Source organism: Montipora foliosa, chromosome 4, assembly GCF_036669935.1.
Source record: "Montipora foliosa isolate CH-2021 chromosome 4, ASM3666993v2, whole genome shotgun sequence".
Classification (NCBI taxonomy): domain Eukaryota; kingdom Metazoa; phylum Cnidaria; class Anthozoa; order Scleractinia; family Acroporidae; genus Montipora; species Montipora foliosa.
In genome coordinates this window covers 47,020,243-47,037,742 of record NC_090872.1, presented here as the reverse complement: position 1 = coordinate 47,037,742, position 17,500 = coordinate 47,020,243, and the positions used below count along the sequence as shown (strand labels likewise).

Below are 17,500 nucleotides of genomic sequence, written 5' to 3'. Positions count from 1 at the left end.
TATGTGCACACACTTTCCAACACACGTACTTCAACTCCTGCCACCCTTCAGGCACGAGGAAAGGCGCCATCAAAGGCGAAGTCCTAAGGGTTCTTAGAACTAACTCTTCAAAAGCAATGAAAATTTCAAAAACACATCACATAGTCCTATTTGGCCTGTCTACTCCTTGAAACAATTTTCATGTGAGCTTCTCTAAAATTTAATGCTATTTACAGAGGTTTACTAATAATAAAAATAATGGAAGTGTAATATGAATATGTAATTTTGCTGGTTTCTGGACCAAAATAACACATTACTGAATATATCTGTAGCTCATCTGAAATTTTCTCTACATTTGACAGGAAACTACTTGAAACTAGATGCTTCTGTGAAGCATACACTGGCTTGCCTGTGGTACGTGCTACAAAAAATCAGAAGGCACTGAATTGTGCGGTATTGAAATACAGCATTCCAGTCTCTGAAGAATAACAAATAAAAGAGAAGCGAGAAACATCGGCTTCTGGGCTGACATGTTAATAATTTTCAAGTTCCCTCACAACTTCTTTTCACCACAAGTGTGCCCTATGAGCATCCGAAAACTTTGTAATACTAAACTTCACTGAAGTCAAGCCCTGTTTCGCGGGGTTAGTGTTGGGATGGGAGACCAAAACAATAAACCCCTCATAAAAAACAGAAACATCTGACCGAAAATACTATTAACGCTAACAAATGCGAACTCAGCAAGGTACAGATTCTGTTAGCTTGCTTTATGCAAAAGAAATATTGATGAAAAAGCAAATAAATATTGATACACAGTTTTCAGAAAGAGCAGAAGCAAGTTTCCCGGACGGTCGATCGAGAATAAAATATTTACGACATGAAAACAACATTAATTTTGAACCGTGAATATAGAATATAAAAAGTTACGATCAGCGACAAACATTTTGGGAGATTTTTGCTACGTTCAAGTAAATTGCAAAATCGAAAGTAACATGGCCGGAATTCAGCGGGCGCCGTGATTAAGTTACCGCGGCATGTTTACTCGCCAAACAGTGAAGCATCTGTGTCAAATGATGGCAAGATACCGGGTTTTTGTAAGTTCCTTTTTCTGTCAAGTGTTATAAAGTTTGACAATGAAATGAGCGAAGTCAAAACAAAGATCACAATCGCCCAACTCTTGTTTATGCAAAGTCAAAATTTACTCTCCAAGACGCGTACGACGTTATTTATCACCAGGTAATTCCATCATTTTGGAAATAGCAGCTACTTTATTATTCATCTGCGTCACAAGTTTTCACTGATTTTGGGCCTCATTTTGTTGAAACTCAAGCACGCTTCCAACAGGCCTGTGAACCCTTCCTGCTTACAGAGCAATACTAAAAAACTTCTCCCATATCACATTTGAACCTTAAGCTCGAAAATTCAATACACAACATGATATTATAATTCACAATGGCAGAAAATACCACAGAATCCTTTTCCAGCGAAAATTTTATTGAAACAAATAACATATTTGCCCTTAGAGGCGAAAACCTCTTCCTATTTGATTGCGTGCGTGAAGACAGGAAACTCAATTGTGTCAAATTACCATGTACTTCAGGTAAATACTGCTCACTTTGATTTCGTCTCGACGGGCGATAGATTGTTGTCGAAGTCCAGTACTCGTCGCTTTTGAGATTCATGCCTAGTTTATCCAACTGATTTTCCATTATTGAGCTCCATAAGGGTATATTTTGTTTAAGGATCCACTAAAACGCCATTCGCGTTGCATGACTTTCGACGCCATTGCAGGCTAAGTTAATGATTCTACTGTGTCCACAAGAGAAATCTACGCAGTTCCACTACCCTCTCGATCCTAAGAAAATACGCGCAGAAGGCTCTATACACAAAGACACTACTTACCAGGGGAGTGACAGGCAAGACTTTTACCGACACGGAAAAAAAAAAAAAAAAAAAAAAGAAAAAAAGAAAACAAACAAACAAAACGTAGACCTCGACTGGGTTTGCCCATAGGCAACCCAGTAAACAGAATGCTGACCTCAGCATTTTTTAGTAAGAGGCGTTAATTACCGTTACATGACTTTTTGGCCATGCCTCTATATCCAAAATTGTTACCTTCATGAAGGCTGACAAACATGCAGACTTTGATTCTTTTATCATAAAATGCACAATTCCAATTCCTTCTCTTAACAGCCTGACTAACACGCGTAATTTACATAAGTAAAAACTACATGTTCAACGTTTTTATTGCAGAATTGACCCGAGGATAAAGGATACTTCAAGAGTTGAGAAAAATACGACGGTATCGTCGGTGAACAGGAGAACACTGCACTCCACCACCGCACCAGGAAGATCGTTCATTTGGTGGATAAATAACAGCGGTCCTAAAATTGACCTCCGTGGTACACCAACACACACAAGTTCAGCAGCACTGGATACACCCCGAAATTCAACAATTTGGGTGCGGTTCTGTAGATAGTTTGTAAACCACTCATGTTCACCATCCACCACTCCAAGTCCCCGCAGCTTGTTCAGCAGCACTTCATGGTTGACGGTATCAAACACTTTCCGCAGGTTGATCAAACCAACACCAGTAAACCGGCCTTGGTCAATGTTCCTTCGGATTGTATTCGCGAGGCACATACTGTAGCGGCCCACTCCATGGAGTGGCACTTTCAGAAACCGCATTCATAAGGGCTAAGAACCTTGTGCCACTGAAGGTAAGCATATAATTGATGATGCACAGCTCTTTCTAGCACCTTAGAAACTGCAGGCAAAATAGAGATAGGTCGATAGTTGTCCATATAATCAGCCATATCTTTTTTGGACAAGAGATGTTAATAATTGCAGTCAAGGGGTTTGGCAACAATGTCCACTAAATCAACCAAAAGGCGGGCTGGAATGTTGTCAAGGCCAACTGCTTTACCAGGCTTTAAAACGCACAGTTGAGATCTCACACAAGCATCCGACACTTCAGCAAACTTGAAATCAGGGTAGTGGTAAGAAGGAACTGATTGACAGGGACTGCCACTGGAACCAGGGTAAGACTGAAAAGACTCCAACAACCGAGTCACAGAAGACGTAAACAACTTTTTGAAGGAATCAGCAGTCAGGTTAAGAAAGCCCACATTCCAAGGTTGTACAATTGGCTGCAGGATGGCTTTACTCCAGGCTTTACTCGCCTGCAATCAATCATCGCATACTTCAGTTTTTCGGATACACAGCGCACTCGGCTATATTAAAGGTGCACCTTTAACTTTCAAACTTGATGGCATTTATGTCACAAACTGCGGAAAATCTCATTAAAATACTCGGTTATAAGACGCATCTCAAATAGAGGAATAGGGTTCAACTCATCGCTAATTATGCTGTCAACGGTATAGGTATCGGTGCATCCAACCTCAAATCAGGTAACTTTCCCAGCAACCTTGGAGCATCGTTTGATAGTTCTGTCTCTGAATGTACAGTTGTACACTTCAAGAAGGTTTGCATCAAGGCGTTCCTTGCATGGCAAATAAGGAAGTTCTTGTCTGAGAATCAACGAAGACTCTGATTTACGCGTTCGTCACCTCTCATCTGGACCACTGCAACTCATTACTGTTTGGTATTCCACAATGCCAGTTTGATCGACTACAATGACTGTGGACTTACACAACGCCGACTCTGATGTATTTCCACTAGCTGCTGGTTCGTTTTCCTTTCCAATATCAGTTCGCTTACCTAGTGTACAAAGCTCTTGAGGGAATGGCTTCACCTTGTCTGAGTGAGCTGTTACAATTCAAGACTTAAGGCTGCTATGCCCCAGTCCCACTCAACTACTCTAAGAACGGCAAAGAACAAGATGCCTCTTTGCTTGTGCTGCAAGAAACCTCCACTCGCTATCCACGAGTGTGGAACTGGAGCATCATTTCAGTCCAGGTCAAAGACGTTTCAAGATTTCTTTGAATATTTTCGTCACTTTAAAATACCCCCTAAGAAAATTCTAGATTTTTTCTTGCAAGAAGCATGTATATTTTTAACTATTGTCAGTAGTTTTCTATTTATCTCTAATTTTCAAAAATTAGTATCGATGCATATTTAGAGTGCAAAATGGCATTTAAACATTTTTGTATAATTATTTTTGCTTATTTTCTTACATGATTGTAAAGCGCTCTACAATATTTTTATAACTTAAACGCTAAAGAAATTACGTAACTAAATAATAATGGAAACCTTATTTGTCTTTAAATACAGTTGTAAATCTCTTTACATACATGTACATGTATAGTATATTAACAACCAGCTACCGGTACTTGAAATTGAGTGACATACTTGCACATGTATATATACAAATGAATCAACTAAAAAAAATTAAAGTTTTATTAAGTCTGGGCTATCCCAAATTTGATTTCTACGGCAAAAGATAAAATATGTCGCTCCAATAGCTAGATTTATCATTGTTTTGATTATATACATTTGTAGTGTTGTTGCTTTTTGTCAATGCCAACGTCATTAATCAATTGTAAGAATGTATTCGTTATAATAATAATAATAATAATAATAATAATAATAATAATAATAATAATAATAATAATAATGAGAAAGGTCCTGTCAATCAAGTGAACTCTTTGGCCCATGGGTTGGGTTACTACATGTACTACTACTTTTGAATCATCAGCTACCAATTCTCGCTTACAGTGATTAACTCAAAAACAAAAAAAATTAAGACACTTCAATTGTTTTGATTTTGCTGCTCTTAATCATTTGCATGTACCGGTAGATTACTGTTTGGCATAAAATTGAACTGCTAGCCCAATCAGAGTACCTTTGTTGAGTGTATTACAATTAACGTAATTACAAGGACTACTTACGGTCCTCAAACGTTGTTGCATTCAGTAGTCTTGAAGGATTTCCCAGCTCTGTAGTTTTCCCACTCACTTTGATGTAATAGGTGGTAAATTTTCTCAAATCAGTCAATAGCCTCTGAAAAGTACTTCCCGTGACTTGAGCTTCTGTTTCCGGGTCATCTTGTTGTCTATAATATATTATGTAATTGGTTATTTCTCCATTTTGCAAAGCTGGTTCCTTCCATGATACAAGAATGGATGTAGATGAATTGGCCTGGAGCATCACATCCCGTGGATAACTAGGACCTAGAACATACATATAACAAACATACGGTCATCCTGTTGGTTTGAACATTTGTTACTCTTTTACAATAATAATTGCAAGAATATCTCTTGTCAACATTTCACTCCAAATATGTCATAACTGATTAAAACATCATGCCTTAATGTATGTTAGTGGCCTTGTGTTAATATTACAAGCCTTTTACACCCCTACCACTGTGCACCAGAAGAATCTGAAAGTACATGGAAAATAATTAGACCTCAAACGCCACCACTGAAAAAGACATCAATAATCGGATCAAGGCCGCCCTGCTTCGTACGGAAAACTATTTAAGAGAGTCTTCAGTAATCCTGACCCTAAAAACCAAACTCATGGTCTACCACGCTGTTGTCATCTCTACCTTACTGTATGCCTGTCAAACATGGGTCCTTTATGGAAGAGACATCCGAAAACTTAAATGATTCGTCAAATTCTGTGAATCAAGTGGCAACATCTAATTACTAACAATGAAGTCCTCAGTCGAGCAGATGTGGAGAGCCTAGAAGCCATCATTACTCGACATAGACTAAGATGGGCTGGACATCTTGCTCGAATTTCAGACTCCCACCTTCCCAAACAAATCCTGCTCTCAACTTGCATCTGGAAAAAGACCACGAGGTGCCCCAAAAATGCATGTACACTACAAAGACCACCTCAAGGCTACAGTACCTTGAAGAGGACCAAAAACGACACAGCCATTTGGCAGATGGAAGCTGCAGAAACAAATCCTTGAAAAAGGACTATTCATTAAAAAACAGTAGTTTTCAAGAACAACAGAAGGCAGCAGGAATTAAGAGACAAAGAGAGTTAAGAGAAAAGCAAGTACTCAAAACACCGTGAACCCTCCTACATGTAACAATTCATGTCGTGGTTGCAGCTGACTTTTCCGTGCGAACATGGGACTAATATCACATCAAAGAAAGTGTCACTGAGCAAACCATAATCAGAACAGGGTTACACCAACGAACAAACGACTGTGACCAATGATAATGCATGCAAGAATTAGCAAATGGCTGCACTGTAATCACAGTGCAGAAAAAAGCCGAAGGTTGAAAATTCAACGCCAGGAGCAACTACATGTATAAATTTTCAATAAGTTAAGATTATATTTCATGGAGATAAAGAACTAAATAACTAAATGATATTTTGGTGAGCTAAGATTAATAATGATTGTATTCAGTGCTGCAATAATATCGACCCTTAAGTGGGCAGTGGTCTTTCTGCTTGCCAGGTGGGAAAAACATAAGACATGACAGCAATATCTGTAATCGAGAATTTTTTGTACCACATGGTTTGTTTCAATGGCACTTGGCAAATTCATTGACTTCTGTTAGCACTTCACTCTGAAAAGTTGGACAATGCCCTGCATGGTTTAATATAAGACCATGAATAACATGTGGTCATCCATCATACAAACTGTATGACAATCACCCCAACAACTCAATGTACCGGTGTATAAACAATTCTAACCATATTCATCAATTTAAAAAAAGCAGCAATACAGGGCAATTATAAACTCAAAAAGGCGACATGACAACATCAGGGTAATTGGTTTTACTGTAAAATGTGACACATCTGAATGTTGTACTCTTATCCTTTCAGAGAGTTAGTGCTATTTTTTGGTGCATTTAAAGTACAGGAGTGTCATCGGCACAAACATACAGTGTAGCTGCAGTTTGTTTCAACATTGCTTAAGGGAGAAGGGAAAAGGGAGGCAATAAGGGAACTTATTACAAAATAAAAGGTAAACCTTAAATTGAAGCGATTTTTGCACTCATTGTTAAAGTAACGTGTTTCTAGACATTTTTGTCCAGGATCTGAGAACTTTGGCTTCCATTGTATTACTGCCATACAGTAACTTACTATACTGGCATGACGGGAAGGCGTATACATGTATCTTTTGCATTTTATATGGTGTTTTGAAAAAAAAAAAGGTTTAATTATCCAATCTGCTGTGATTGGAAAACAGACAAGATGAACTGGATTTTGTGGGGTTTGTGGTACGACTTAATCTGAAGCCATCTCAGTGCTTTCTGTGAATTAGGTCGAAAACACACCTAATTTGGCAAATCAAACAGTGCGATTTTCACCCTTTCACTTTTTATGGTACACTAAAAAAATCTTGGAACCAATGTACAAATAATTTGAGTTAAACAAGTATATTCTGGTTGACACATGACATCTAAAACGTTCGCAATATGTATGAAATTAGCTGTTGTTCGTGTACAAGGAACAGACATTACACATGGCGTGCCATTGAAATGGAAATCCACTTTCCAAAAACTCAGCTCTAAACATACGTTATAGAAAGGTACATTTTCACAGAGATAATTAATTTTGCAAAATTACTTATTACTTTTGCATTAGCCTGCTTCTGAAAGATTTCTAATGCTTAGCAGCCAGTTTTCTAAGTGAGGTGTCAAGTACAGGCTAATGCACACTTCTGTGGAATGAGAGTCTCAATGTACATGTTTACATACCTGTTTGCAGTGTTTCCACTTCATAACATGGGTCTGTTAATGGTGACCTTCCAACCTTGGTATAGCCTGCTACTTTAATGCAGTACTTGGTGAAAGGTTTCAGTCCACCAATTAAGGCACTCGTTTGACTTGCAGTTGCATTCTTACTGAAATATTGAGATTGACCTGTCTCATTGTAAAACACTGTGTAGCCAGTAATAATGCCATTTTGGTCCTTTTCTGGTATTTCCTCCCAGACAACTCTAATCGTGTGAGCATCCTCTGCTTTTGTTCCATCTTGCCCTTTCACAATGACTGGATCAGAGCTGGGAACTATTTATAAAACACAACCAAAAAAAAATGACCAAAAATCATCTTTTTACACTTACTTTTTCTTGAAGTACATGCACTTTGCAGTTCATCAATTTTCCTATCTTGCACTTCAGTTTGTTATGAAACTTAAGTTCTTTGAAATATTTCAGTAATTTCATGCACATTATTTCATTAAAGTCGTGGACTCCACAGGTGCCATTTTTATTGTCATGGCTAAGACAATAAGAGTCACCTGAGGGACTTCCTTGTAGGATGGTGCCTACTAATTCAAAGGTATTTTTGCCCCGGTTTATGATTAAATCTTAACAAGCGTTATTGAAATCCAAAACGAAAATTGGGGGTAACCAGGCATTTTTAATGATAATTGACGAATAATATTTGTAAAAAGCTTTAAAATACAAAGCAATGCATGGCGTTCTTTCTCAAATTGAAGCTTACATACAGTTAGCTCTCAAAAATGCATGGTTACCCCCAATTTTCCTTTTGGATACCAAGAGTACTTACTAAGATCTACTTTCTCCGGATAGTTTTAAACTGCGCAAAAATATCACTGTATTGGTAAGGATCACCGATAGGAAACCCGAGTATCTCGAGATGCGCAGAATGTATGCGCAATAACAATAGCACAATGTAGGCACCATCCTTAAGAAAAATCTGGAGTAAGAGGGATTGGTCTCCCAAACAATGGAGCAACGGCTAATAATTTAGGTTACACACAAGGGAAGCTCATGCATACAGCAGCCAAGAAAAAAAGAGGGGCTACACACTGTAATTATCCTATCTGCTGTGATTGGAAAACAGACAGCGATGAACTGGATTTTGTGGAGTTTGTGGTATGACTTAGTCTGAAGCAATCTCAGTGCTTTCTGTGAATTAGGGCGAAAACACACCTAATTTGGCAAATCAAACAGTGCGATTTTCACCCTTTCACTTTTTATGGTACGCTAGAAAAATCTTGGAACCAATGTACAAATAATTTGAGTTAAACAAGTATATTCTGGTTGACACATGACATCTAAAACGTTCGCAATATGTATGAAATTAGCTGTTGTTCGTGTACAAGGAACAGACATTACACATGGCGTGCCATTACAATGGAAATCCACTTTCCAAAAAATCAGCTCTAAACATACGTTATAGAAAGGTACATTTTCACAGAGATAATTAATTTTGTAACATTACCTATTACTTTTGCATTAGCCTGCTTCTGAAAGATTTCTAATGCTTAGTAGCCAGTTTTCTAAGTGAGGTGTCAAGTACAGGCTAATGCACACTTCTGTGGAATGACAGTCTCAATGTACATGTTTACATACGTTTTTGCAGTGTTTCCACTTCATAACATGGGTCTGTTAATGGTGACCTTCCAACCTTGGTATAGCCTGCTACTTTAATGCAGTACTTGGTGAAAGGTTTCAGTCCACCAATTAAGGCACTCGTTTGACTTGCAGTTGCATTCTTACTGAAATATTGAGATTGACCTGTCTCATTGTAAAACACTGTGTAGCCAGTAATAATGCCATTTTGGTCCTTTTCTGGTATTTCCTCCCAGACAACTCTAATTGTGTGAGCATCCTCTGCTTTGGTTCCATCTTGCTCTTTCACAATGACTGGATCAGAGCTGGGAACTATTTATAAAACACAAACAAAAAAAGGTGACCAAAAATCATCTTTTTACACATACGTTTTCTTGAAGTACATGCACTTTGCAGTTCATCAATTTTCCTATTTTGCACTTCACTTTGTTATGAAACTTGAGTTCTTTGAAATATTTCAGTAATTTCATGCACATTATTTCATTAAACGTCGTGGACTCCACAGGTGCCATTTTTAATGTCATGGCTAAGACAATAAGTGTCCAATGAGGGACTTCCTTGTAGGACGGTGCCTACTACACCTGTAATTCAAAGGTATTTTTGTCCCGGTTTATGATTAAAATAATCTTAACAAGCGTTATTGAAATCCAAAAAGAAAATTGGGGGTAACCATGCATTTTTAATGATAATTGATAATTAATATTTGTAAAAAGCTTTAAAATACAAAGCAATGCATGGCGTTCTTTCTCAAATTGAAGCTTAATTACGTCTAAAAAATGCATGGTTACCCCCAATTTTCCTTTTGGATACCAAGAGTACTTACTAAGATCTACTTTCCCCGGATAGTTTTAAACTGCGCAAAAATACATTGTATCATTGTATTGGTAAGGATCACCAATAGGAAACCCGAATATCTCGAGATGCGCAGAATGTATGCGCAATAACAATAGTACAATGTAGGCACCGTCCTTAAGAAAAATCTGGAGTAAGAGGGATTGGTCTCCCAAACAATGGAGCAAAGGCTAATAATTCAGGTTACACACAAGGAAAGCTCATGCATACAGCTGCCAAGAAAAAAAGAGGGGCTACACACTGTAATTATCCAATCTGCTGTGATTGGAAAACAGACAGCGATGAACTGGATTTTGTGGGGTTTGTGGTATGACTTAGTCTGAAGCAATCTCAGTGCTTTCTGTGAATTAGGTCGAAAACACACCTAATTTGGCAAATCAAACAGTGCGATTTTCACCCTTTCACTTTTTATGGTACGCTAGAAAAATCTTGGAACCAATGTACAAATAATTTGAGTTAAACAAGTATATTCTGGTTGACACATGACATCTAAAACGTTCGCAATATGTATGAAATTAGCTGTTGTTTGTGTGCAAGGAACAGACATTACACATGGCGTGCCATTAAAATGGAAATCCACTTTCCAAAAATTCAGCTCTAAACATACGTTATAGAAAGGTACATTTTCACAGAGATAATTAATTTTGTAACATTACTTATTACTTTTGCATTAGCCTACTTCTGAAAGATTTCTAATGCTTAGTAGCCAGTTTTCTAAGTGAGGTGTCATGTACAGGCTAATGCACACTTCTGTGGAATGAGAGTCTCAATGTACATGTTTACATACCTGTTTGCAGTGTTTCCACTTCATAACATGGGTCTGTTAATGGTGACCTTCCAACCTTGGTATAGCCTGCTACTTTAATGCAGTACTTGGTGAAAGGTTTCAGTCCATCAATTAAGGCACTCGTTTGACTTGCAGTTGCATTCTTACTGAAATATTGAGATTGACCTGTCTCATTGTAAAACACTGTGTAGCCAGTAATAATGCCATTTTGGTCCTTTTCTGGTATTTCCTCCCAGACAACTCTAATCGTGTGAGCGTCCTGTGCTTTTGTTCCATCTTGCCCTTTCACAATGACTGGATCAGAGCTGGGAACTATTTATAAAACACAAACAAAAAAAGGTGACCAAAAATCATCTTTTAACACATACTTTTTCTTAAAGTACATGCACTTTGCAGTTCATCAATTTTCCTATTTTGCACTTCACTTTGTTATGAAACTTGAGCTCTTTTAAATATTTCAGTAATTTCATGCACATTATTTCATTAAACGTCGTGGACTCCACAGGTGCCATTTTTATTGTCATGGCTAAGACAATAAGAGTCACCTGAGGGACTTCCTTGTAAGGACGGTGCCTACTAATTCAAAGGTATTTTTGTCCCGGTTTATGATTAAATCTTAACAAGCGTTATTGAAATCCAAAAAGAAAATTGGGGGTAATCATGCATTTTTAATGATAATTGATGAATAATATTTGTAAAAAGCTTTAAAATACGAAGCAATGCATGGCGTTCTTTCTCAAATTGAAGCTTACATGTACATGCAGTTAGCTCTGAAAAATGCATGGTTACCCCCAATTTTCCTTTTGGATACCAAGAGTACTTACTAAGATCTACTTTCTCCGGATAGTTTTAAACTGCGCAAAAATATCACTGTATTGGTAAGGATCACCGATAGGAAACCCGAGTATCTCGAGATGCGCAGAATGTATGCGCAATAACAATAGTACAATGTAGGCACCGTGCTTAAGAAAAATCTGGAGTAAGAGGGATTGGTCTCCCAAACAATGGAGCAAAGGCTAATAATTTAGGTTACACAAAAGGGAAGCTCATGCATACAGCAGCCAAGAAAAAAAGAGGGGCTAATTATCCAATCTGCTGTGATTGGAAAACAGACAGCGATGAACTGGATTTTGTGGGGTTTGTGGTATGTCTTAGTCTGAAGTCATCTCAGTGCTTTCTGTGAATTAGGTTGAAAACACACCTAATTTGGCAAATCAAACAGTGCGATTTTCACCCTTTCACTTTTTATGGTACGCTAGAAAAATCTTGGAGCCAATGTACAAACAATTTGAGTCAAACAAGTACATTCTGGTTGACACATGACATCTAAAACGTTCGCAATATGTATGAAATTAGCTGTTGTTCGTGTACAAGGAACAGACATTACACATGGCGTGCCATTAAAATGGAAATCCACTTTCCAAAAAATCAGCTCTAAACATACTTATAGAAAGGTACATTTTCACAGAGATAATTAATTTTGTAACATTACTTATTACTTTTGCATTAGCTTGCTTCTGAAAGACTTCTAATGCTTAGTGGCCAGTTTTCTAAGTGAGGTGTCAAGTACAGGCAAATGCACACTTCTGTGGAATGACAGTCTCAATCAATGTACATGTTTACACACCTTTTTGCAGTGTTTCGACTTCATAACATGGGTCCATTAATGGTGACCTTCCAACCTTGGTATAGCCTGCTACTTTAATGCAGTACTTGGTGAAAGGTTTCAGTCCGCCAATTAAGGCACTCGTTTGACTTGCAGTTGCATTCTTACTGAAATATTGAGATTGACCTGTCTCATTGTAAAACACTGTGTAGCCAGTAATAATGCCATTTTGGTCCTTTTCTGGTATTTCCTCCCAGACAACTCTAATTGTGTGAGCATCCTCTGCTTTGGTTCCATCTTGCTCTTTCACAATGACTGGATCAGAGCTGGGAACTATTTATAAAACACAAACAAAAAAAGGTGACAAAAAATCATCTTTTTACACATACGTTTTCTTGAAGTACATGCACTTTGCAGTTCATCAATTTTCCTATTTTGCACTTCACTTTGTTATGAAACTTGAGTTCTTTGAAATATTTCAGTAATTTCATGCACATTATTTCATTAAACGTCGTGGACTCCACAGGTCCCATTTTTATTGTCATGGCTAAGACAATAAGAGTCACCTGAGGGACTTCCTTGTAAGGACGGTGCCTACTAATTCAAAGGTATTTTTGCCCCGGTTTATGATTAAATCTTAACAAGCGTTATTGAAATCCAAAAAGAAAATTTGGGGTAAACTTGCATTTTTAATGATAATTGATGAATAATATTTGTAAAAAGCTTTAAAATACAAAGCAATGCATGGCGTTCTTTCTCAAATTGAAGCCTAGTTATCTCTCAAAAATGCATGGTTACCCCCAATTTTCCTTTTGGATACCAAGAGTACTTACTACATGTAAGATCTACTTTCTCGGGATAGTTTTAAACTGCGCAAAAATATCACTGTATTGGTAAGGATCACCAATAGGAAACCCGAGTATCTTGAGATGCACAGAATGTATGCGTAATAACAATAGTACAATGTAGGCACCGTGCTTAAGAAAAATCTGGAGTAAGAGGGATTGGTCTCCCAAACAATGGAGCAAAGGCTAATAATTCAGGTTACACACAAGGGAAGCTCATGCATACAGCAGCCAAGAAAAAAAGAGGGGCTAATTATCCAATCTGCTGCGATTGGAAAACATACAGCCATGAACTGGATTTTGTGGGGTTTGTGGTATGACTTAATCTGAAGCCATCTCAGCGCTTTCTGTGAATTAGGTCGAAAACACACCTAATTTGAGGGTCGGACACAATGTGATGCCTTAATTGACGCAAAAGAGGTTGAAAATTCTTCAAATTCTTTGTTAGACCACGCGTAGTGGTGGGTAAGTATCTCGAAATATTTCATCTAGGTGTAGGTGAGTCTGTTGGTCTTTTGAGAACAAACTGGGAAATGTCGCTGACCTACTCCCCTAAAGATTAATCTGTGGTCGATATCTGAAATCGTCGACGCCGGGAAAAGGGTAAGTCGTGCGTCTCGTTCTTAGCGGATCATTCTGTCATTTTGATGTTGTTTTGCTGTGGATTTTCACATTGTACGGACAGACGAACAGGCTGCGCAACAATTTTGTGAAAGGTAAAGAATTTTCGCTACGTATGAAAGGGAAGTTTTGGGCTATTTTGTGGATTCTATTTTATCTGGAGAGAATCTACATGCCTACTTTACAACAACAAGCACGTTTATGGCAATTAAATTACTATAATGCGCCTTTGGTTTACGCAAATGTGCCTTTGTCGCTTTTATTTTCCTTTGCTTTTAAGATTGGCAAATGATGTTGAAACAAATCCCGTTGATCAGCGCTCCGGACCAAGCTGGGGCACCCTACGAGAATATAGTTCAAAACCACTTAAACATACAGTTGTTAAACTATTTTGGTATTTAAACGGTAGATACAGGCATATTTTTATCCCCTAAAATGTTTTCATCTTTTCGGATTTCCTAGCTGAAAGTCTAATGATTCAAAAATTATGGGGATCAAAACTTACATTTTCGAAAATTTCAGGCAGAAAAAAGGCTCCCGAAAATTCCAGGTGACCTTTTTAGGGTAAAAATCCGTTAAAAATGGGCAAATATACCAAAATCCTAGGACAGGCAGGCAAGCAAGAAATTTTACAACAAATGTTCCGAAAATTCTAGATCTCAAATCATCTTCCGAACATGTATTTTCGCTTGTTTTACTTACATGTAAATCTTGATCCAAATCCAAATCCTGTGGAACTAACTTTTAACATAAAAAAGCATATCGTGCACAAGTAGGGCTGGACACGCAATGCGTGCAATAGCTATGTGGATACTCTCTAATTTGAATTGTTGTGTCCAAAAGCAAATAAGGAAAATGGTACAATGAAAAGTCAAGCAAATAGGATAAATCTATTTGAAAAGACAACAATAAAATATCTCATCAACTCTGACCAAACATAACATTAATTTTAGTGGTGGTGAGTTTTCAAAAAGAGAAAAACATTCAGAACAAGTCACTTTTCAGTCTTTCCTGGTCTAGTGCTCTTTAATCTGAAAACCTGAGAGGTCTGGGGAACACCAGAAATTCTCCTAGATTATTAGCTTACAGTACATGTATGGACAATGTATTTAAAAGCACAACTTCGCCCAGTTACAAAACTCACAAAAATTGGTGGATTCGATTGAATGCATGTAGGATAAAAAAAGAAAACATCTTCTATTCATCCACTCTTTGCTTTATTATTGCCCCCATTCTTGGTGAACGTTTGCAGCACAATGTAGATGTAAGTGCCACCAAGCAAACCTAAACATTGTACTGATTATTGAAAAAGACAACTAAAGCACAAGTTGCTGCTTTTAGACATTTGTGGCCAATGCTCTTTAATCGTTGCTTATATTTTTCATGATCATATACTTACCAGATTCAGAGGATTGCACTGTCAGTGGAAACGACCAAGGGCTGTCTCCTTTCCCATTGAATGCCTGTACTTCAATAGTATAGTTGGTGTATGGTGATATGTTACTGAGTGTAGCTACTCTAGATTTGTTTCCTACAATAACCTTTTGAGAAGGTGTTGATGCCCCAACATCCTCCCACCGCACATTGTGCCCTGTAATTCCATCACCAACATAATCAGGTGCACTCCATGTAATGTTAATGGATGTTGCCAGAATAGATGTTGCTATTGGAGGGGATGGTCTGCCTGGTATACCTAAATGAAATTCAATTTACTGACATCCATAAGATCATCAAAAAACGAAAGGAAACTACACTTGTACAGTTGTACACTATGTCAAAAGCATCCTTCACTTACATCTTCCGTTTCTAAGACCCATTGGTTTCTGGTTGACAGTGCAACACAGTGTTCAAAAATATCAGAAACCTGGCCACGTATCTGCTGCAGGTTAAATTTGATTTCAGGTCAATTTGTTTCAACCTTGGTTGAAATTGCAAGACATAAAGATAAATGGAAACCCAACAGTTATTAGAAAGTATGTGTACATTTGCAAGTAAGTTGGTCCTGGAGGTACATGTAAGTGGATTACCTTACTGTAGCTTAAAATTTTGGTGAGTTAATTATTTTATAAAATACCAATGCTTGCTAAGTCTAGGCACTGATTTTAAATGCTTAGCATTAAGGTTGGGGATAGGCATACATGTACGTACTGTGCATGATATTCTACTTTTTTTATCTCAGAGGGATGAATCTCCTGAGGGCAGGTTGAAGAATATTGAAATATTCCCTTCAAAGTTACATGTAATAATAAAAGAACTGAAACATACGTGATGTATTGTTGATTTTTTATTTGCTTAATTATTTGCTCTATCTTTTGCTGACACTGAATTCATAATAATCAAAAGCATTAACTAAAGTGAAAGCAAAGTTAACAAAAAGGAATTTCATATTCTATTGTTCCGAAGCCATTTTGCAGGGATCAAATGAAATGTTTGGTTTTTTTTAAAATTTTGTCTGAGATTCCGAAAACCACTTCATACAGCACTTTGGCAAAGGAACTGTGAATGGTTGTTTTTTTACAGGCTGTTTCTCCAAGATAATGACGCCAATGGTTTGGTGACAAGTTCTTTTCGTTAATTAAACCACAAATGCCACCATCCTTTGTGCATAGTGTGAACGATAAGTCTGTCATCACTTTATTCACAAAATTAATTACAGTGTGTATTTGGTCCAATGGTGTGAGGGTTCAAATCTTAGGAGCGGCATGGAATGCTGGAAACTCAAGGCAGTAATGAAAGGGATGGATGCGGCTAGAGAGGAAGAATGGAAGGGAAGGGAGAGACAGAGAGTGGAAGAAGAACGGATGGAAAGGGGAAGATGGAGGAGGAATTTAATCAATCTCTCTTTTTGCATTACTTTCTTTTTTAATCCCCCCCCCCCGAAAAATCCAGGCCCCATTTGTTTAAAATTACATCCCAAAAAAAGGGAAAACCCCCTTTTAGACAGTTCATAATAACCTAGGTTGAAACAAATTGACCTGAAGGTATATAATTTGACCTGCAACGCACCCACCAATCAAGTGAAAGACACACTGATGCTGAGCCCAGCTTCAATGAACCCTCCATGCCCCAGTTGTTCAAACGATGGATAGTGCTATCAGCCAGATAAATCATTATCCAGTGGATAAGTCATAGCAAAACTAATTGAGTTATCCCATGGATATTGTAATTCACATGTATCTGATGGATAGAGTTATCCGCCTTTTGAACGACTGGGGCCTGTTCCTCAAGGCCCTTTGCCTCTAGACATTATCTGAAATGCTATTCCAGTGAGCATTTGAACCACTGCCTCACAGTAATTGTCCAGTTTTCTACAATTATCATCATCATCATCATCATCATCATTATCATCATGCAAAGTAGACCTGGCCTCATGCATCTTTCTTTTTCAAACTACCATGCATACACCAATTTAATTTCCAATTACCAAGTCTATTATGCATGCCACACATTCGGACTCAATGCTCTATTCGCTTTACAAATGTACGGTACATGTACTTTAAAGAAACGGCAGATTTCTTTGTGTTGCCAAGATCCCAATATAAAAAATAACAACTATA

The 17,500-nt window shown here is 37.7% G+C and overlaps 1 protein-coding gene across 1 annotated transcript in view; it reads right to left on the bottom strand.

Annotated features, from left to right (window-relative positions):
* The window catches only part of LOC138001476 (tyrosine-protein phosphatase Lar-like), a 63,220-nt gene that overhangs the window by 16,471 nt on the left and 29,249 nt on the right, over window positions 1-17,500 (bottom strand). The window contains exons 5-10 of the mRNA XM_068848093.1: window positions 15,343-15,636; window positions 12,499-12,810; window positions 10,872-11,183; window positions 9,233-9,544; window positions 7,608-7,919; window positions 4,830-5,111 (exon numbers count right to left, since the gene is read on the bottom strand). Coding sequence (XP_068704194.1) covers window positions 4,830-5,111; window positions 7,608-7,919; window positions 9,233-9,544; window positions 10,872-11,183; window positions 12,499-12,810; window positions 15,343-15,636 — 1,824 coding nt within the window. The remainder of the gene's footprint in view (window positions 1-4,829; window positions 5,112-7,607; window positions 7,920-9,232; window positions 9,545-10,871; window positions 11,184-12,498; window positions 12,811-15,342; window positions 15,637-17,500) is intronic.